Below are 23400 nucleotides of genomic sequence, written 5' to 3'. Positions count from 1 at the left end.
TCACCTGTAAAATGAGATGGAAAAGGAAATGGCAAACCATTCCAGTGTCTTTGCCAAGAAAACTCCAAATGGAATCACAAAGAGTCAGACATGATAGAACAACAAGTGCTTAGGGGAAATTCCTATAATGGAAATCTATTAGGACAAATGTCTAGGAACAAAGCAACAGCTTAAATCTGAAGAAAAGTCCCCATTGCAGAGGGTGCAAAAGCACTCCAGGGAATCTACTACATATATGTTTGCAATCCAGCATTCAGCTACTGATCTAACACAAGCCATGTCTCCATCCCTTAAAGCAACTCAGATCTACTGCCAGTATGACACCCTGAACCTACACAGGCAATTTGGGCCTGTTAATCCCAAGGCTGGCAAAAAAACAAAACAAAACAAAACAAAAAAAAAAAAACACCAAAAACTTTCAATTCTAACCTCTCCAAGAGGGAGAATTCTAAGAGAACATTATGACAACATAACCATAATATAGGAGAATGCTCTTGACCCACCATCATCATAGGAATTGAACTCCCTTAGTAGAGACTGGCTTTGCTGAGTAGCCCCTTCTTTTCTCTCTTGTCCAGAGCCCCTCTGACAAAGGGCACATTTTTTTTTTGAGCTAGAGGAATAAGTCTATGACAATACAAAACACAAAACTAAGCTGTGACCTTGGTGTTGGTCAAGATCTTATTTAATACTTAAGTTCATAAGCCTGAGAGTTTTAGAAAACATTGGGTCCATAGGATTCTTTCTTAAGTTAACTCATACTACCACCTTCTAAAAGCCATATAGCACACAGATCAACAGAACAGCTAGTTCCTATACTATTGATTTAAATCATCTCTATCTGAAAGCCTCAGACAAGAGAAAGGTGAAAAAGTGAATTAGATCTGTGGTTCTAGAACTGGATATACTAACAACTCCATTATATTCTTTCTAGAAATTCAACTGAAAAGTTGGGGCAGGTTCTAATTGTTTTTCAGAGGCCTCCAAATTCTGGCCTTATTTCTAAAAGCATTTAGGATTCAAGGACTATAGTTTCTAACCTAAACTCATGTCAGTAACCTAATGCCCTTAACCAAATTACATTCTCTCTCTGGGTCTCAGTTTCCCTATCTATAAGATGAGCTGGACACCATCTCAAATCAGAATGTGATCTTATTTCTTCCTCTCGTCCTAGTTTCTAAGAATATATTCTTCATATTTATTCTTCTATGAACCCTTGGATGCAGACATAGTTTTCCCTTCCTCATCCTGTTTTAGATAAATAGCCTGCCCTTTTTTCCTGCTTATGACCAAACTAATGTGTATGTGTGTAGAAGGGGATCTCCTCCTGTAATAATCTCTGGCAAGATTTTTCCATTACACAGTTGGGAATTCCTCTTTAAGAAGTTTATTCAGGAAGCTTATGTATCTTAGGGAATGAGAATGAGGGAATAGATAAGCCATTCTACAGTAAAATGATTCCTTGATTAATGGGGGAAGGAGGCAAAAAAATCCTTTAAATGGAAATGCTACATTTGTTGTTTAGTTGAGTCCAACTCTTCACGATATTATTTTAGGTCTTCTTGGCAGAGATACTGGAGTATTTTGCCATTTCCTTCTTCAGCTTTTTTTACCAATGGGGAAACTGAGGCAAATAGTGTTAAATGACTTATCCAGGGTCACATAGTAGTGTCTAAGGCTAGATTTGAACTCAGGAAGAGAAGTCTTCCTGACTTTGGGCTCAGCACTCTATCCATTGTGGCCCATAGCTGTTCTAATACAACCCTGAATTTCCAAAAAGAAACTTGAGAGAAAATAAAAGTATCTCACAAATGAATTAGAAACAAAGAAGACAAATTTTGGTTTCAAATGCAATGAACACGTTTGGCCATAGGTTAAATTACCTGATACTATTTAGAGAGGCTCTCAGAAAACACAGAATGTCCAGATGAGCTCAATATTGGCTATTAAATTCATTATACCTGGGTTACCATTTCTGCATTCAACAATTTACAAGAAGGGAACAACAAAAAAAGTTGGAGGCACGGGGGCTAAAAGAGTAATGGGGAAAATTCAGATCTGTCCTCTCCTTGGGACAGATCACCCATTCTCATATGATTGCTTAACAGTCACTTTATATTTGTATAATATTTCACATTTTTAAAAGAGGTTTTATGAATATTACATTATTTATTATATATCATATTGTTTATATATAATATTAAATAAATAAAACTGTCTAACAATATCAAATACAAAATTAAATTAAATACAAATATTAAATAAAATTAAATTAAATATTAAATACAAAATTAAATATATAATAATATTAAATATACATACACTTTTCTCATTTGATTCTCATAAAACTCTGTGAAATCAAACAGGACAATGTACCTCTACTGGGCCTGTAACCCAAAGAGATCATAAAAAAGGGAAAAGGACCCACATGTGCAAAAATGTTTGTAGCAGCCATTTTTGTAATAGTAAGGAACTGGAAACTGAGTGGATGTCCATCAATTGGGGAATGGATGAATTAGTTATGGTATATGAATGTAATGGAATTTTGTTGTTCTACAAGAAACGACAAGAAGGATGATTTCAGAGAGGCCTGGAGAGACTTAGATGAACTGATGCTAAGTGAAGTGAGTAGAACCAAGAGAACACTGTACATAGCAACAAGAAGATTATGGGATATGGACTTGGCTTTTTTCAACAATGAGGTGATTCAAGGCAATTCAATAGAAATGCGCTGGAAAGAGCCATCTGCATCCAGAGAACTATGGAGACTGAATATGAATCAAAGCACAATATTTTCACCTTATTTTTGTTGTGTTATTTGCTTAGGTTTTTTCCTATTTTCCCCCTTTTTTTCACCTTTTGATCTGATTTTTCTTGAGCAGCTTGATGAATATGAAAATGTTTAGAAAAATCTCACTAGATTGAATTGCTTGCTATCTATGGGAGGGAGTAGGGGAAAAGAGAAAAAATTGTAACACAAGGCTTTACAAGGGTAAATGCTGAAAACTATCTTTGCATGTATTTGGAAAAATAAAAAGATAAAAAAAAAAACTAGATGTGTGATTTCTTTTCTGTAGGGAGAGCTTCTAAGACCACTTATCAGTGCAAATTAGCAACTGTTCTCCTATTTAGACAGTTTTAATAGAGTTGCCGGGGGGGGGGGGGTAGGAAGAGCTTAAATGCCTGGCATAGGGGTCACAGAATCATTAAGTAGCAGTGGAAGGACTTGAAGCTAGAATTCAGAAATCTGAGCTTGCCTCTTCCTATATCACATGGATCTTATGGTGCCATTATGGTGAGGTTTATTCCCATTTTGTAGATAAGGAAACTGAGGTTTAGAAAAGGGAAGTTCTCACCACCAAAATCCTCAACACTTGTCAAATGACTCAACATCAGAAGTGGAAATGGTTTTATCAACGAATGCACAATAAAGAAGATACATGACTACTCTTTACATCAGACTTGGAACTAAAACTTCCCTTTGTGAATGGAAGCTCCTTGAAAGCAAGGACTATCTTGCTTTTTTCCCTTTGTATCTCCAGCACTCACCACACTGTTTTTGCCCTCAGTAAGCATTCAACAAATATTCCCCAGCCTCTATTCGTTCATACATTCAAGTTACCCAAGGTGCTACAACATTACAAGTGATAGTTTCCCCATCATAACAGACTTAATGAAAACGGTTCCAATTTCAAAGATAATCAAAGGCTCAATAAGAAGGAAACTGCTTCCAAAGATGGTCTGCTCCCCATCAGCTTAGATGCTTACCCTCAGTTGGTATCACCTACTTCCCATGCTCAGGCTGTTTCCTAATATGCGCATCATCCCTCGTCCTTACAAGTAAGTTCTGAAATAAATACGTTACCTTGATGGGGAAGATTCCAGCCTTGCTGCTGCTGTCCAGCTTGGCCATAGCCTAATGACCCCCTGGCTTCTTAGGTACCACAAAGGGAATGATATTTTGATCTCTTAGACTGTCTGGAATATCAATAGATAAGGCTTAAATGAATCACCTTCTTCTTGGGATTTTGTTTTTAAATAACATAGGCAGAGGTCCATAGTCCATTCCTTAGGGAATAAATTTATTAAAATCATTCCCCAGGAGATGGAAAATAAAAGTATAAACAAACTCTAAAACTTGGGATAAATCCCTGAACGATGGATCTCTAGCAGTTCACTAAGGAAAACCTGTGCATGATTGGGAATGTCCCTGATCTGAAAGATAGCATGAGAGAACGAACACAGCTTTCCTCAAGCTGGCCCTTAGAGCTTCCATCACAGACAGGGTCCTAATTTGGAGAGATAGTGCAACTAAATATAGAAGAAAGATATATTTTCAACCTACCCCACTCTTATCAGAAAAATCTTAAATTCATAAAAAAGAATCCAAACATGAGGATCTAAAAACTCAATTCTACAATATCCCAAATAACGTTTCCCTCTGCCATTATTATTCTCACCATTCACCCTGTATACCTAAGGGAAACTCCCAAAATGCAAATTTGTGCTTTAATAGCTAAAGCTCTCTGGAGGGAGGGCCATATCCTAAGGCTTTATCCCTCCCCCAAAACTCAAAACTCTCAAATTAATCAAAAGTAGGCTAAATTGTCACCATCTTTTCACTGCAAGTCTGATCTTATAAAGGAAGGACGTGTGTGTGTGTGTGTGTGTGTGTGTGTGTGTGTGTGTGTATGGGGTGGAGGGAGGAGTGTTTCTATGCACAGGAATGATAGGAGAAGTCCAGCATCAATTCTCTTATAATAGATGGCTGCTATAGTGCTCTTTTTTTTTCCATTAACAGAAAAACAGCCCAGATATTAAGCTGTCTTCACCAGACAGCTGCAGATTACAGCCTCTCCAGGAAGAAACGGCATCAATAAATACAACAGAGCAGTCACTTTAAACACTTTACTGCCAATAAAAGCAAAATTATGAAAACAAATACATAGTGAATGTGAAAATAAAACCAAATAAACAGCATCATTGTCTTGTGAGTTATATCAAAGTAGGAGAACTTCCTAACCACCTCCCTCCACTCTTCTCCCAGCCAGATCCAAGGTGCAAACTACTGCGTTTGCAGATTTGCATTAACCCTGTGATGGTTTATTGGTGTAAGGTTGAATAGTAGCCAGCTCAGCCAAAGAAACAAAAAACAAAAACTAAATAAAGAAAAAACCCATAGCTTCTGTCTCCTCATTTGCTGCAAGGATGCAAGAATGGCCCTTATTTTAGAGCAAGTCAGCTAGGCCTGAAGCAGAATATCAACTCCCAAAGTTAGGTATTATATCCTTCGTTGAAATCACATCTTAGCCACAAATGGTTTTTCTTTGCCAAAAAAAACCCAATTTAGATTCTCAAGGTAACGTGTTAGAAAGAATACTGTACTAAAAGTCAGGAGACCCAGGTTCCTATCCTTTTCTCTACCATGAAGTCTAAAGCAAATCATTTTCCCTCTCTCTGACTTTACAGGTTTTATATTTTTAGACTAGATCAGGGATTCTTAATCTGATATTCATTGACCATGGATAGATTTTGGAAGTTTCATGAATTTGGCTGAGAGGGAAAAAATGCCATCTTTATTTTTACTGACTGCTAACTGGAATTTAGCATAGCCTTCCATTATGAAAGCAACAAAGCATTTTGAGAAGGGGTCTGTCAAAGAAAGGTTAAGGGCCCCTTATTCTAAGGAGACTTTCAGATCTAACATTGTATAATAGCATGTTATCAAGATATCCCTGACATATCATGTGAATGAATCTCCAGTACTGAAAATGTATATTGGATAATCATCCTTTATGCCTTACCTAATCTCAGTTATAGTATGTCCACATGTAGATAATAAGACAAACAGGAATAAAAAGTATCTGTGCTAGAACAATGGAACAGTTTCTTATGAAAGAAATCCATCTTTCCCATCAAAACTTGACCTCTAATCTTGTGTTTCAACAATAAAATCTTGGAAATAGCCTTGTGAGAGGCTGTAGGATATAGAAAAAGCACTAAATTTGGGAGATGACCGTAGTTTGAGTGCTGGTTGCTGTGCTATTCAAGCAAACTATAATCCCTATGGGTCTCAGTTTCCACATCTGTAAAATTCAGGGGTTGGATGAAACAATTTCCAAAATCCCTTCTATCTCTAAATTCTGTCCATTATGATTTTGAAAGGTCAATTGTAGACTTAGTTTTGAACCAGTCAAAGCTAGAGTTAATTGGGCATTAGTTAATTACAACCTTCTAGGGCTTGCTGGTGAAATCCAGATAACAGGAGAGAAAAAATATTTCTCACACCAGACTTTGCAATTTGGTGCCCAAGATCTTGGCAATAAGAACACAAGTTACTTTGCTGGGCTTTGGATTTAATGAAAAACCAAATTCCTTAGAATAACAGGCTTAGATGTTATAGGGGCTTGATTTCTTAGCAGGGATGTGTTAGGATTAGAAAAAAAACTAAAATAGTTCTACCTCTTTCCCTACTATAGAAGCAGTGAAGGTGGCCCAATGTGTAGAATGTTAGACTTGGAATCAGGAAGCTTTGAGTTCAAATCTTGTTACAGTCTTTGACTGTTAACTTAATCTCCTTGTCTCAGTTTCCTCATCTGTAAAATGGGATTAATAATAGCATCTACCTCACTATTATAATTGCAATGCGGCGGTAAGAATCAAATGAGAAAATATGAAATGTTTTGCAAATCTCAAAGTTCTCTATATAAATGCTAGCTCTTAATATTACTATCTTTCTCACAGGATCCTGAAATACCAGTCTTTTCATCCATGATGGAACTCATCAAGATCAACTTTCAAAGCTCTAACTATTGGGATCCTTCAGATCAATGGCATTGCATTCCCTCCTATTTCAATAAACATAGGTATGGCCCAATCCTTGCCCATCGCCACTCACCAAGAAAACAGCTTCTCTTGCCCAAAATCAAGTGATCCGCAGCTCTGGCTGCTGATGCTGTGCCAGCTGGGGGTGTCCATTTCACTCTCCATCCGCTGTAACTGTGAGAAAGCACATTGATTCTCTGCAAGGACATATGCCCCATTTTACCAGCTGCTTCCATGGCAGGGTTGAGTAGGTGGTGGGTGCTTGTTTTTCTAGACTAGCACACAGCCCGGCTCTAATTAATGCTACTATTTATTTCTCACCGCCTCTCAGAGGAGAAAGGCAAACAGTTTGCAAGCTGGGACATGCCCACTGTCTTGGAAAGTATTCAGCGGGCTGTGAAGATAAGACAGACCCCACTGCTTTCCCATTATTCGTATTCACCCACGTGCTAAATAATTGCCTACAAAGGACTTATCACTAAGCAGCCCAAGCTTATAATAGAGAGCTCCAAGGTCACGATAGCATCAAGCAACTGCCTTCCCAGCCACCTCCCAAAGGGCAGCTGAGCCTCAAAGCCCCCGGCCAATCAACAGCCCCCAATCTGGGAAAGATCCAAATTGGCCAGATCCTCTGATTAGCTACTTCAGCGCAAACCATCCAAGCAAAGCCCCTGAGCTTCAATGCCAGAGAAAGACCCCAGGAGAGAGATCTAAGCGCAAAACAGATCCCACAGAACAACTTACCACGTGCCTGGCTCTTTGAAGGCTGACCCAAGCCAAGGCCACATCTGGGGAAATGATATGCAGATGCTGAGAACTCCAGCGCACGTCTAATGACCATGTACCTCAGACCAAGTCTCCCCTTGGACACACTGAGTTGTGTTTTTGGAACGAATTGTGCAGCCTCTGAAAAATTCTTGGGCTGCTAAATACCTCTTGTGAAGTTTTTGCCTTTTAAAAACACAAATCAGTGCCTCCTTTCTTTGAACCTTGGTTTTTTAACTGGATCTGATTTTTTGCAATGTGAGACTTTTTTCAATAAGCATATCCATCAAATGCTACCATGACTCAACAACTGACACAAAAATGCTGATCAAAATTCAAAGAAGCTCAAATGAAACAAAGCAAAAGGCAGATGCAAAATGTTAGAATAATATTATTCAATAATCAAATAATTTGGGAAGATATCATAAAGGAAGAGTTTAGAGAGGGGAAAAAACAGATGGCTGAACTGATTTAAGATGGAGATAAATGATGTCTGCAAATGACTTTGAACTTTGAACTTTGAAAGAGTCACTGTAAATATAAGGATTACTACTAATTAAGACATTCCAATTATTAAGTAAATAAAGTCATATGTGATTTTGGTCGTATCTAACCCTTATACCCTGATTCCTTTTTTTTTAATCCCTCTATAAATCAACCAAGAGTCCTAAAATCCTGATGAGATTCTTGAATGCTTTCTGTGAGCCTGGTATTCTAAGCAAGCTATTGGATAACTCCATAATCTCCTCCTCACATTTCCAGGTCTTTCCAAGGAGTGTTTCCTTTCATTTCAAACCTTATGCTCCCAAAAGCATGTGAATTAAGTGCTGCGTCAAAACATATTTTAGTGTCAAAAAATAGAACATGCCTCTGAACTCTAAACTCAAAGAATAGAAGTTAGAGGGATCCATCTACTTTTTTTAATAGCCCCTCCACTCATGCGTGGAATAATCTCTTCTGACCAAATAGATGCCTCATTTTCAGCCCAATCATGAAGACAATCTCATCCAGAATGAATCCTGCCTGGCCTACTGAATAGGACATGGGGTAGGATGCCTATTCAATTATAGGACTAACTAATTGATAATAATGATTTTTATGGGGACTCGAAGTGGAATTCGATATTCTAGCAGAGGAATCTAACTTTTCTGCATTGGAAGCAAAGTAGAATTAGTTTGTAAAATATATTTCAATTCTAAGATCTTGGGATCTGAATGTCAACATTAGAAAACTACAAAACAGCTTATCTTTCACTTTCTGTAGGTATTATCTTAAAATAAGATACCAGCTATCCCTGATGAACATGATCAAATAAATTCTTGACTTTCTGTCTGAAATATTTAAAGATATTTTAAGGGCTCAGACATGAGACTAGTGGTATTGTTGGAATGCAAAAAAACTTGAAATGTCTAATATAAACTAAGTAAGTATTTCCTTCTTCAGATTTGTTGTTTGGTTTAATGGCAAACTTTCATTTTATCCCTTGGAAAACAACACAAGATGCCATAAACCTGGATGGAATTAATTGTAAGATTTGGAATTGGAAGGGGTCTTTGAAGATCACCTAGCCCAATGCTCTCATTTTACAGATGAAACAATTAAATCCAACTGTGGTGAAGTTATGTGTCCAAATTCACAGGGCCAGATGGGGGCAAAGTGCTACCTGCCTGACAAGCTTCATCTATAGAGAATTCTTCCTAAAATCTGAGAGTCCTTGTTGGTTTGACCAAGGAGTCTGAAGAAGCCCCATCAACTCAGGGTATGATTAGGCTGCTACAAGAGGTCTGAATCCAGAATAGGATTGAGGTAAGAAATAAGAAACACATAAATACCTCTCCTTGCCCTCTGGATCTTTTCAGTTGGGTGAGTAGTTTAGGAGTGCAGTTTAAGCATGGATATGCTGGTAACTCTACCTAATCTCCCCCCCCCCCCCAAAAAAAAAGACACACTTTTAAGTTTAATCTGCATAATTAATATTTTCTCAATCATTTTCTAAAGTCTAGAAAATCAACAAAACAACAAAGCACTGACAATTGAATAATCAAAACCGTAGCAAGCCCCTGATAGAAGATTTAAAATCTCTTCTTTGTCTCCTACAGGACTGGGAAAATCTAATCTTCCTTTAGCAACTTCCTCCTGTCGGGTCCTTGAGAAAAAATAAATTCCCATAGACTATTCCCCATGCCTGGGACCTACTCTTTATATATTTCTACTCACAAGCACCTTCTCTCAAGGATTAGATCAAATCCCATCTCCTCCAGAAAACTTTCATCAAAGGAAAGTAAGGAATCCTGTCTAACTGAAAATAATCTCTCCTTCCTCAAATTTTCCTAAAATACTTAGTCTGAACCGCTCCTTTGCCTCTATCACATTTTGTTTTGTGTCAATATGTATTTGGGTGCCTAAGGAATGTTCCTTAGCAAAGTGTAAATTGCTTGTCACCTTAATCTCCAGCAGAGATGGTAATGCTTGTTTTTTTAATGGAAACACTAAAGGCAAGTGGGGGTGAAAAGGATTTCTCACGTTTATGGGAAAGAGGGCTTCATATTGAGACTTGCACATAAATCCCTCTATCCATTCCAAAAGAACTGATTCTTCCCTTAACAAAAAACCCTCTCCTCCCCTCCCACTCTGCTCTTTGGCTTCCTACTCTGCAATTCAAGTGCTGGTTACTGTGAAAGGGAGGAGGAGATATTGCTCCTGATAAAGACTCTTCTAACTGGCAAGGTGGTGACCTGCAAGGCGGCCCTGTGCAGAGGGGTGGAAGGGAAGGAGGGAGAGAAAAGAAGTACTCTTAAGTGTCTGTGGCCTTTGGAAAGGGCCTGACATGACCTGGATCAGGTAAAGTATTCTTCCTAGTCCTGCTCTGCCCCATCTCCAACCATTTCCCCATCCACCACCAAGAGCCTAGTTCCAAATCACTCACCAATCAAAATATCTGATCGGGAGGAAGCAGCAGAGGAAGGTATCTGAGGGTTCCCCTTAGAGTCTGAGAGAGCCATCTGAAAATCCAAAGCAGCCACAGCCAACCCAGCGTCCTTCCTAGCCTGGTTGTTAGTTAGGCTGAGGCTGTTGCCGGAGGAACCCAGGCATCCCCGCCCAGCTCCGCCCTCAAACCAGCCTAAAGGGAGGGGGGTACAGGGCGCGGTTCTCTCCATCCGGGTCCCTTTGTCTGGCTCACCTGCTTCACCTGGTGGACGCTACCCCAACAGCCCCGCCCCACTCAGGAGCCTTTGTAAAAGAAAGAAAGCATCCCTTTCCATCCCCAATCCTCCTCTTTTCCTTTTCCCCTAGCATTCCCCCTCAAAAAAAAGGAAAGGGAGAGCACCAGGGGACTCTTACCTGAGGGCTCAGGTAGACAGAGTTTTTCTGCCTTGATTGGATCTGTTCAGATGGAGAGGAGGAGCTCAAAGAACTGAGAGGAACATTGGAGGTCATGTAGTCAAATACCATGGCTGATGTTTGATGTATATAAGCTCTATCCTGTAAACTGTTACATAAAATCATAGAATTTAGATAAAAAGACCCTGAGAGATCATCTAGCTTAAAACTCTCCATTTTAAAGATGAGGAAACTGAGACTCAGAAATAGTGGGTGATTTTTTTGAATTCATTCAAGTAGTTAAGTAGCAGATTGGGATCCAAACTAAAATCCTCCCGTTCCAAATCTTTCCACAACACCATGAGTCAGCTGCCTCTTTTACCTCAGGCTGTCAAGGAATCCAGTGGAAAATATCTGCTATTAAAAAAAAAAAAAAAAAAAAAAAAAAAGCTAAAAACAATTTCTATGCAATACTTGGAGCTGATTTCTCTGGGTTGGTGGGAGTTTTGTTTACAATGTCCCCTTTGTAAAAAGAAGGTGCTTCTGCACTCTTCAAAGAATCTCCCACATCCAAGATACCCAATTATCACCCTAAAAGTGAAGGAGAACTTAGCATCAGGGATCCCAAGTCATCCCCATCTCTTAGATGAGTTATCAGGGAAGACCAGAAACATCTTATAGTCAAACTGCTGTGACATAGGACTGTTTTATATTCAACTCAGTGTAGCTATGAGTTCCTTACTTTTAACTACTACAAGCCATGAGAAGAATGAGGGATGGACTGAGAGAACAGGGAGGAGTTAACAGACTAGTGGTTGTAGTAAGAGGAATGAACTGAGAATAAATTGGAGGAAGGTAAAACTCTGACTAGGGAATCTACTCTGTGAAGGCTTTAATTGAGATAAATTGTTTCTAATCTTACATTTAAGACTTGTTACCCCTTGGAACTTTTTCCTTCTCAAGGATGGAATTTCTTTTGTTCAAGTGCTGGGGAAACTTCTGCTATTCCTTACCCAGAATGATTTTTCCAGAGAAAAATTATAGCCTTCCTGTTCTCTGTATTAAAGATGTCATTCAAGTACAATGGAAAGCACGCTTGGAGGCAGATCTGAGATTTGACAAGCATGTCACTTGCTATCTCTATGACTCTAGGCAAATCATTCATCATTTTGGGCCTCAGTTTCCTTATCTGTATAATGTTGATCAACAAGCATTTATTAAGGATTATGTATTAGGCACCGTGTTCAAAAGTCAGGATAGATCTAAAGGCAAAAACAGTCCCTGCCCTCAAAAAAGTTTACCTTCTAATGGGAGAGGCAATATACAGAGAACATAGGTAAAAGATAATTTGAGAGGGGAAGGTATTAGTAGCTAGGGGGACCTTTCAGAAAGTAGGAGCTTATCTGAGTCTTGAAGGAAACCAAGAGGCAGAAATGAGGAAGGGGAGCATCTTAGGGAAGAGAGATAACCAATGAAAAGTCATTGAGATAGGAGATGAAGTGTCATGTTTGAGGAACAGTTAAGTATCCCAGCATAGTGGGATTGCAGAATATATGGAGAACAGTAGTCGGAAAATCAGAAAGGCAAGAAGAGTCCATATCTATAATTTAATGATAAAATCCCTCTCACACTGATCCCATAAAGGTTTGAATTAAGAGACATATAAAATCCTTTGGATGAGATTTCGGAAAAATCCACCAGCTAGACATCATTCTACATGAGATCCAAGGGTAGAGGGTGAATTAGATATGAAAAGAACACCTCAATTCACCATAATATGGTTCCACACCTGAACAAGGCTTAGTACTGTTGGTAAAGGATGACTCAGACAAAACCAACTTGAACAAAGTCAGGCCCCTGAGCAAAGTTTACAGGCTGTTAGTACTATCATCTCCCATCTCTTCTTCTCTTTGTTTCTCTTACTTTTCCCTGCACTCTTCCTCCACCTTGTTCTTGGGGATATAAAAATAAGCTGAACAAGAACAGAACACTGAAGACTTAAGCCTTAAGTAGGAATGATTCTAAATGCATTCATTCATGATAGGCTTGGGATCAGAAGGTTCTGTCCCTGGTCCTGAACAACTCTATTTTGGGTGTGGGATATTGACCATAAAAGGAAGCAGTAAAGTTGGCCTGTATATCAATCTATTTTCTTGAGAAGCTGTAAAGGATCTGATTGACAAAGAAATCTCTGGTTAGAAACTGCTATATTTCTGCTTACAACATCCCTGAATGTGATGGGTTACCTGTATCTAACTTGAATTACTTAGAATACAGCTTCTATGCTAGTCTTAGTGGGGACAAACTACTCTTCACCATCCATCAGGGAACAGCTTCCTTTGTGAAAGTAGGTACTATCTCCATGAGATATTTCCTTATTCAAACTGGATGATCCCAAGGTTTTCTTTTGCTCCTTATTGATCCTGGATTCTTGCCCTTGGGATCATTCTGGAGAGCAATATGGAATTATGCCTAAAGGGCTATCAAACTGCATACCCTTTGATTCAGCAGTGCTACTACTGGGCTTATATCCCAAAGAGATTTTAAAGAAGGGAAAGGGACCTGTATGTGCAAAAATGTCTGTGGCAGCCCTGTTTGTAGTGTCCAGAAACTGGAAACTGATGCCCATCAATTGGAGAATGGCTGAATAAGTTATGGTATATGAATGTTATGGAATATTATTGCTCTATAAGAAATGAGCAGCAGGATGATTTCAGAAAGGCCTGGAGAGACTTACATGAACTGATGCTGAGTGAAATAAGCAGAACCAGGAGATCATTGTACACAGCAACAAGATTATATGTTGATCAATTCTGATGGACAATGCTCTTTTCAACAGTGAAATGATCCAGGCCAGTTCCAATGATTTTGTGATGAGGAGAGCCATCTATATCCAAAGAGAGGACTGTGGGAACTAAGTATGGATCACAACATAACATTCTCACTCTTTTGGTTGTTTGCTTGCATTTTATTTTCTTTCTCATTTTTTTTCCTTTTTGATTAGATTTTTCTTGTGCAGCAAGATAATTGTATAATTATGTATGCATATATTGGATTTAACATATTTTTGCCATGTTTAACATAAATTGCATTACTAACTATCTGTGGGGAAGGAGTGGGGGAGAAAGGGAGGGAATTGAAACACAAGGTTTAACAAGGGTTGATGTTGAAAATTTATCCATGCATGTTTTTTGAAAATTACAAAGCTTTAATTAAAAAAAAATTTAAAGGGGAAAAAAACAAAGTTGGAGGTTGCCCCCAACTTTGTTTTGTTGAACAGAGGCTGGAAACAAATCCAGAAAAGGCCTATACATGGGTGAATATAGTATTTTAGATATGGGAGAGAAGATGTTGATCATGGCCACAAATGAGTTTGGGGAGGGTCAGAAGCTTACATGTCCAGAGCTAAAAAGGATCCCTGGTATTATCTAATCCAACCCTCTTATTTTATAGATGAGGAACCTGAGGCCCAAATATATTAAGTGATTTGCTCAAAGTCATGTGACAAATGAATGTGAGGAGGGAGAAGGAAGAGGTAGCTTCAGCAGTCTTAGCCATACAAAAGGGAGGAAGAAATTGAAGAGGCTCTAGCCACAGAAGAAGGAGGAAGATAGAAAGATAAAGAAGAAATGAATGTAAGTGGGAGAAGAGAAGGTGGCCATGGCCACAGTGAATGTGGGGAGATTAGGAGGATGATGAGGTGGGGAATAAGGTTGGCTAGAAGGAGGAGAAATTGGTGACTGAGACCCTCCTGGTTATAGGTGGTGATTTGTACCAAGATCCCAAAAAGTCTAGCTATGAAAAGACTTTCTAGGCTAGGTTTCTCAATGGATCCAGAATCATTTTCCATACACCTGTGCTCCCTGGGCAGCAATCCCTGTAACATAGTCAGATAACTGCAACCTGTGGATGTTAACACTTATAAAACCAGATTTATTCCCTAACTGTGACTAGAACCAAAGAAAGATAAATGAAGAGGTCCTTTTCGGGATTTTGCTGTGAGGTCTTGGGCAAAATTGACTTGAAATACACATATTTCAAATGTATACATACATGCACGTACACAATACCCCAAAGATTTTTTAAAAGAGAGAAAAAACTTACATGTTCAAAAATATTTATAGTAAAGAATTGGAATCATAAGAGATGTCTTATTAATTGAGGACTGACTGAACTTACTTAGGCACTTAAATAAACTGATATTGTGACATTAGAAATTACAAAAAAAAAAAAATACCACCATATAATTTTGGAGGAACCTGGAAAGATTTGTATGAATTGATACAGAACAAAGTGAGTAGAATCATAACAAATTATATATAACATTGTAAAAAAAAGTAATTTTAAAATACATAAGAATGAATGCAATGGAATATTAAGAAATGACAAATATGATGAGTAGAAACATGAAAAAGACTTATATTTACTAATGCAAATATGAGCAGAGACAAGAAAACAATACACATATTAAAAGACACTGATCGAGGCAATGATTAACCATGACTCCAGAGGTCTGATGAAAAATCCTGGTATACACTTCCTCAAAGAGAGGTAATGGATTCTAGGTATATAATGAAACATACATCTTTGAACATAGAAAATATGTAGATTTGTTGTTGTTTGATTCTGCTTATTTGCTAAATTTGTTAAAAATTTGGCTTTCCTTTTGTTTTTTTTTCCAAATTTATTTTATTTAAAGAAACAGAATAAGAAAAAAGAAAAACAGAAAAGAAATACAAAACAAAAGAGAACATTGTCATGTGCCCGGCAGATCATCAGGCAGAATTCAAAATATTTAACAACAAATACCTGTTCAAGGAAGTACATATATTAATAAAAGAAATAATATTCATGTGTCCATCTTTTCTTTACTTCCTTGTAAATTGTTCTTTTGTTCTCTGCCATGTACCTTTTTATTTTATTTTTTTTCCTCCTTTCATACTCTCCCATCCTTAAGCAGACTATAGTTAAGAAAGTATATGTATGATATATATATGCACTTGCATATGCCCACACATACCCCAACACAGACATACACATATATTTTTCCTATCCCTGATGACCCTTTGCTTTAATTATGCTCCTAACTTGCCTTATTATTACTTAACCTCCCTCACCCACAGATCCCTCCCTTGTCTTTTTCCCTCACTCTTTACTTCCCTGTCTGCCTATCCCTCTCCCCTTATTTCTTTATAGATTTTGGAGGATGCTAAACCTTTCATAGTATATATGTAGTGTTGCCTATTGAATCCATTCCTGATGTGAGTAGGTTTTTAGAATTTTGAGCCCTCCTCCCTCATCTAATACCTCTGTGTCTATTCTTCTACACTTCATTTGTATCATAGAATTACTATTTTTACCTTAATTCTGCCCCAATCTTTCTTTTGGGCTGTTGTATTGTTGTCAATCTTAAACATATGCTATAAATTTTCCATGTTAAAAAAATAATTTATCCATTTTGAGTTCCTTGAAATTGAACTTTGATATTGACTTTCATGTGTTAAGTTTTCTATTAAGTTCTGGTTTGGTTGATAGAAAGTCCTGAAAATCTGCAAGTTCATTGAATATCCATTTTTTTTCTCATTCAACATTATAATTTTACTGGATATGATATGATACTGGATATGATCAGGCCACAGGTCTGATTCTTTTGATTGTCAGTAAATATGATTCCAGGACTTGTGGTCTTTTATTGTGGCTGCTGCTAAGTCCTATATAATTCTAATTGTAGCTCCAGTGTATTTGAATTGTTTTTTTCTTGTTTCTTGAAAAATGTTCACCTTAATCTGGGGGGTTTGTATTTTGGCAATAATGTTTCCATAAAGGATCTCATTGAGATGGGGATTGGTGGAATTTTTCTGTTTCTATTTTCCCCTCATGTTTTATCACTCCAGGACAATTTTCTTGGATTATTTCTTGCATTATTGTGTCAAGGTCAATTTTTTAGGTCACAACTTTCAGACAGTTCAATTATTCTTACATTTTCTCTGCTTGACCTGTTCTCCAATTTGTCGTTTTTCTTATGTTTTACATTCTGTTCTATTTTTTCATTCTTTATAATCGGTTTTGTTAATTTTTGTTTTCTCATAGCTTCACTGGCTTCCCCTTGCTCAATTCGAATTTCAAAGAGTTATTTTCATCTTTGAAACTCTTTATCTCTTTTTCTAGTTGGTTAAGTTTTTTTTTTAATAATCTTGTTTTTTTGGAAGGTTTTTGTATGTTTGTTTTGTTTTTTCTCTATGTCTCTCATTTGACTTCTAAATTATTCTTTGAATTCTTCAATAAATTCTCTCTGGGCAGGAAGCCATTTCATGTTATTCTTTGGTGTGGAAGGTTTTTTTTTTTTTACTTCACTGTCCTCCTCTGAAGATGAACCCTGGTCTTTCCTGTTCTCATAGTATGTTTCTATGATGGGATTCTTCTTTGTTGGCTCAATTTTTTAAAATAAGAGATATTTATGTAAGCATCTCTAATCCTGGGTTGGAAGGGATGGTGTCTCTGACTTTACTTCAGCTCTCCCCTCTGATCAGGAACCCCAAACCAAGAGCTCCACCTTTCAGCAAGTGCTCATAGCCAGCAACGTCCCTGTCCCACTGACCCTGCACTCAACATTTTCACACAGTATTCTCTTGGGTCAAATTTAAGAAAATACAAACATCTCTAGCAGCAATCCACATATCCATTCTCGCCCAGGGCCTTATCTCAGCAGCACAATTGAGTCTGGCTTTCTTGATCAGTTGAGATCCTTTCAGTTTCCCAGACTCAGACCCCAACACCACAAACAATCATGGAGATAAAAGTTTCTGTGGTTCCTGCTGAGCCTTCAGTCACCCCAGCTCACCCCGGAGCTCCCCACTTGGTGTTTCTGTGGAGGTAGTCCCAAGGTACTTGCACATCACACAGGTTAATCCAGAACTTTCTTTGGATCTTCTCCAGTCTTTCTATAATTGTATCAGAAGGATCCCTGTTCTACCCTAAGTCTTCTTGATTTTTCACCAGTCTATGTTCACCCTAAAGCACAAATTTGTTCTATTTGTGGGAGAGCTTGAAATTTACCAACCTCTTCTGCCATCTTGCCAAAATCCTCCACTTCGGCTTTCTTTTTGTCTGGAGTCACAAATGGTTGGGTCATTAAAAAAAGAAAATCATTGAAGCAACTTTTTCTAATTTACAGAAGAGAACTAAAAGAAGTTCAGGTGCTGGTGGCCTGGTCAAAGTCCTTACTGTTCTACCCTTGGGATGGTTTTTGTTAAATATTGTCTTACATCTTCCTACTTATTTTGAATTTCACCTTCTTATTAACCATTTTGGTTCTGTCTTTTCCAGCCTAAAGATCATTCTCTTTTGTAAGAAAAACAGAAACAAAGTAGGAATTAAACAACTTAATCTTCTCTAAATCATACATTATCATCTTCCCATCCATACTGAGCAGCAATTCCCATACTTTTCTCTAATATTCCTCTTTTCCCCAATGTATCTTATTTTAAAAATAAACATACCTTTTTTTCATTCATAGAATAAACTGAAGCTAATGAGAAAAATCTAGCATTAGCAATTCTGATACTATTCTTATACAACCATTCCAGTTTAATTCTGTCTCTGGCCCTTGCTTTCATATTCTATCTTTGGCTAATAGAGATTTACATTCTCTTGCTTTTTAAAAACCAAAATTGGTCAATGAGGTCTCTAGGATGCATATCACACTCTTAGATCCTCTTTCCCATTTCATCAGAATTGTTTCCTTACACATTCAGAATTTCATTCTTGAGAACTCCCTAATTTTCTGTGTATCATTCTTCCACTGAATTTTAGGTCACCTCTCCTTTCATCTGAGATATTTGATATCTGGGTAGAGAAAAGATATCGGGGTAAGTTGGCGTGACTGGAGTGCTAGACTTAGATATAAGAAAGACCCACACACACTATCTATATGGTTCTGGACAAGGGTCTCTGAACCTCAATTTCCTCATCTGGAAAATAAGGGCAGGGTCTACATGGTGTCTACGGTTCTTTCTAGCTCTAAATCTGTGCTTTCCCCAAACCTGGAGTATCTGTCAAAACTATGAGCAGATTTCTTCTCCTTTGTTACAAATTCCAATATGGAATGGTCACTCCATTTTAGTAAATGTTTAGTATATGCTTAGTAAATATTTGAATGACTGGCTTTTCTTGTGCTGCTAACATTGGCCTGATGCCCTTCCAGGAACTTCGAGTTGGAAGGCTGGAGTGGAGCAAGTAGAAAGGAGGGAAAGTTAAGTCTCAGGACATGAAGGGGTTTGTGTGTGTGTGAGAGAAAGTGTGTCTGTGTGTGTATGTGTGTGTGTGTGTGTGTGTGTGTGTGTGTGTGAGAGAGAGAGAGAGAGAGAGAGAGAGAGACAGAGAGAAAGTGTGTCTGTGTGTGTATGTGTGTGTGTGTGTGAGAGAGAGAGAGAGAGAGAGAGAGAGAGACAGAGAGAAAGTGTGTCTGTGTGTGTATGTGTGTGTGTGTGTGAGAGAGAGAGAGAGAGACAGAGAGAAAGTGTGTCTGTGTGTGTGTATATCTGTGTGTGTCTCTGTGTGTGAGTGTGTGTGTGTGTGTGTGTGTGTGTGCTAGAAAGGTTACTTTGGGACTGTGATCAATCTCCTAGCAAAGAAGCCAGGCTGAGTACACAGGGCAGTGAGTGCCAGCAGGAGATTTTTCCTCTGTCTCCAGGTGATTGCTCATAGTCCAGGAATGAAACAGGAATCCAGGGCTCACAAGTTTATAGTGAGAGCCAAACTAACATCCTCACAGAATTTTAGAGAAAGAGGCCAGATGATCCTTTACATCCTCCTTGCACCTTTTTCCGGCCAGCTCAAGAGAGATGATTTCCCAGAGGTAAAGGGTCTAGAAATAGAAGATAAGGGGCCCAGGAAGATTAGATATAGATTTGGGGACTCTAATTCTAAGACATGGTGGCTAGTAATGATGTAAGACTCTATTATAGTACCTGTGTCTCTGAGGTGCCAAAGCAGAATCATAATTCCATGGAGCCATCAGGGATTGAGGAGGGAGGGACTTCTCCCTAAATTTATGTTTAAACAAATGTCAGCTCCCTAGGGGAAGCAGTGTGTATGTTCCCCTTCATTGCAAAGCTCTCAGCTACTCCCTCCCTCCCTGAAAGTTTATTCACCATCATGCCTTGCTTCCTGATCCTTCTCTCCCTTACCAAGCCAATAATACAATTCCATGTGATTAGGGCAGACCTCCTGAGTGCTTCCTGACATGGCTTGGGTAAGTGTGAGGGATGCAAACAACCCAGGAGGCCCAATATTCCCAGTGGCAGTAGTAGATGTGAGCCTTGGAATGTCCCAGGAGCTTCGTATCTTCCATTTTTCCATCTCCCGCCTTTCTCAACTAAGTTTGTTCTAGGTACCAGAATTCTAAGTTATAACTCTGGGCATGAGAAATTACCCATTTCAGTTCTACACCTTGACTCTGGCTCATTCAAGAATTTCTGAATCCTACAATGGGAAGAAGAGAGGGGGGGAGAGAAGCAGAGAAGAAAAAAGGAATCATCTGTTTCCCACTTTATCCAACCTTAGGTGCCTGGTTCTCTGCTATGGTGCTTCCACCAGAGAAACCAGTGGGGTATATGGCCCCTTCTCCTCTTACCTTAACAGATACCCCTATAGAGAAAGCAATTGGCTGGACTCCGGAGGTGAATAGAATGACTCACCCACAACATAGGCAGGTGTGTCCCAAGAATAGAAGTGCCTCCTTCTCTAGGAAAGAAGCCGAGCTATTCCTGAGACCTCTGACCTGAGGAAGGTTAACCTTGGGGAGAATATAGCAAGAGAGGGAAAATGAGGCCTGGAAATTTGGCAAATAAACTAGTGCTTTCTCTAAGTTTCCATTTCTAAGCCTCTCTTTTGTTCTCTGATGGCCTTTCCTGAGTTTCTCTCCAGGCTCATCTCTCAGTACGCTCTGTTCTCTCAGGTATTCTTCCTATAGAAAATGTCATCACAGTCTTATCTGAACCTGGATTTGTCTGGGTCTGGGACTAACTGATAAGGGATTCTTGTGAGTGAAAGGAGTTGAGTGAACAAGAATGAATACTGAAGTTATTACATAAGAGATGGTCAATTGATAACTAATTTATAACATTATGAAATGGGGACATGGATGGCCAGGTTTGGGTACCATAATTGGTAGTGGAAAATGGGGTGGCAATCACACTTTAATTAGGCACAAAGAATATGAAGGCAAAGAACCCCAAAAGGCAGAGACAAATCAGGAAAAGGAGGGAGGAGAACGGCAAGAAATAGGCAGAGGAGGGAATGGAATAGTGAGGAGACAAGCAGCATAGAGAATGGCATGGGGCGGGAAGAAAGGCAGATAATTATCACTCACTTAATTATGGATTCCAGTTGGGAGCACTAGGCATGGTCCATGTAGAGAGGGAAAAGTGTTGGGAGTAGGAAATTGGGATGAGCACACAATTCTGAGGTCTTATTCTATAGGGTTTTAGGGGATAACAGACTAATTCCTATTTGTTCCACTTTAAGGTCAGTTTGTTATCATATCCCAGCAATCTCAAAGTAATTGGTAAAACTTCAAAGTCATCACCTCAAGGTTATCAGGCACCTATTTGATATTCCATGGAACTGTGGAGATATAGAATTTTTCTGGAATTTACGAATCATAATACCAGTCCTCTGATAGCAGTGCCTAGATGGCTTTTCCTGATTCATCACATATTACTAGAATATGAATTTTGATTAAAATATTATCTACAAACTCCAAGAGACTTGTGATGGAAAGAACTGTCCACATTCAGAGACTGAATGTGTATCAAAGCATAGTATTTTCACCTTTGTTGTTGTTGTTGTTTGCTTGCTTGTTTTTTTTTCTTTCTTGTGTTTTTTCCCTTTTGATCTGATTTTTCTTGTCCAGCATGGAAATATGTTTAGAAGAATTGCACATGTTTAATTTATATTAAATTGCTTGCTATCTAGGGGAGGAAGAGGGCAGTAAGGAGGAAGAAAAATCTGGAATACAAAATTTTGCAAAGTTGAATGTTGAAAACTATCTTTGCATGTATTTGGAAAAAATAAAAAGATATATTTTTAAAAATTTAATAATAATAAAAATAACATCTGCAAATTATGCTCTTTTGATCTTTGGGATAGTTTGTATGGAAAGTCCAGATTCTTCTTTGCTATCTTATTTCCTGCAATAGCCTCTTTATACTGGCTATTTATAAAATTACTGACTATGCTGACTGGAGCAAAGGGTGAGGTAGGGTGGTCAGGCAGACCTTTTAAAATAGGTAGATATTTTACTATTCCCATTTATTCTCTCACTGGAATCTCAGGGGACATATTAGGGTCAAGAGTAAAATACTGAAGAAAAGAAAGGCCATCACTATTCCCAGAGATAATCTATAAATTTTCTGCCTCTACCCTCACTACAGGAACACCAGAAAGTTATTCAGAGGCATGATGCTGAATCCTGTCTGGGATTCTTTTATTTGGAGGGCTTCTTATTAGATCACTTATTAGATCAAGGCCAATTTTCATTTCTGGCCTTGGGACTAGTATTTTCTTAAGAAATGTCACCATAATATATTGGGGGATAGGTAGCCACCTTTGTTCATATAGACTTTATACTTCTTACTCATTACTAACTCTTTCTGTATCTGGGCCCTGAACATTAGTCCTCATCAGGATTCATTAAGTTTCAACTTAAAGAACTTTTACTCCTATGATACCCTCTTTCCTTTTCCATCCCTTCCCAAAAGGTTAGAAAAAGCAGGTATATGGAATGCATTTGAGCAGCAGGACTAGGAAATATAGCATTTACCAGACTAGGAGAGAATGCCTTGAGTCTAGATATCAGGGCCAAGATAGATAGCCCAGATAGATAAGGTTGAACCTCAGGACCTCAAGACCTCAAGAAGACAATGATAAGAGGAAATCAGGGCTTATTATAAGGGAGATAAAGTGAGGAAGGAAGTAAGGTAAGAGAAGCTTGATCATGAGTTCAAGAGTTAAGCCCAGGTAGTGGCCATAAGATTTACCTTGGTCCCTAATTGAGGTTGGAACCTGATATTGAGATGGATGATCTCTTTAGCTAAGAAGAACAATTAAGAAACCCATGCCAAAGCCAACATGACAAGCTTAGTGGTGAATGAATCAGAAAGAAGGAACTGGCACAAAAAACTTGGCCCTAAGTTACAAGTTTGACAGACATGAATGGGAGCATGGTGACAAAGTCCACAGAGGCAGAAACATTGCTGGGAGAGGAAGGTAGCATGGCTGGCCTGGGCCTGTCACCAAAATGGAAGAACCAGAGGGAACTCATCAATGCCTTAACTGCTGAGTTAATCTTCCCCTCTACCATACCCTTTCTCTATCCCTTTGCTCATTAAAAGCACTGTAATTCCTACTAAGTTTTTCTTTGCCAGAAGAATATGCATCTAAACCACAGATCCTGGAGACTCAGGATGAACTAAACTTGAGCCATGA

The 23400-nt window shown here is 38.5% G+C and overlaps 1 protein-coding gene across 2 annotated transcripts in view; it reads right to left on the bottom strand.

The window, feature by feature from the left end:
- CCDC187 (coiled-coil domain containing 187) overlaps window positions 1–23400 on the bottom strand; it is a 107701-nt gene that overhangs the window by 78478 nt on the left and 5823 nt on the right. For both annotated transcript variants that reach the window (XM_031954950.1, XM_031954951.1), the window contains exons 3-4: window positions 10933–11080; window positions 6899–6999 (exon numbers count right to left, since the gene is read on the bottom strand). In XM_031954950.1, coding sequence (XP_031810810.1) covers window positions 6899–6999; window positions 10933–11043 — 212 coding nt within the window. In that variant the 5' untranslated portion in view covers window positions 11044–11080. The remainder of the gene's footprint in view (window positions 1–6898; window positions 7000–10932; window positions 11081–23400) is intronic.

This window comes from Sarcophilus harrisii, chromosome 2, assembly GCF_902635505.1.
Source record: "Sarcophilus harrisii chromosome 2, mSarHar1.11, whole genome shotgun sequence".
In the NCBI taxonomy this organism is placed as follows: domain Eukaryota; kingdom Metazoa; phylum Chordata; class Mammalia; order Dasyuromorphia; family Dasyuridae; genus Sarcophilus; species Sarcophilus harrisii.
Note: the sequence above shows the minus strand (reverse complement) of the source record. Positions and strands in the feature narration are given on the sequence as shown.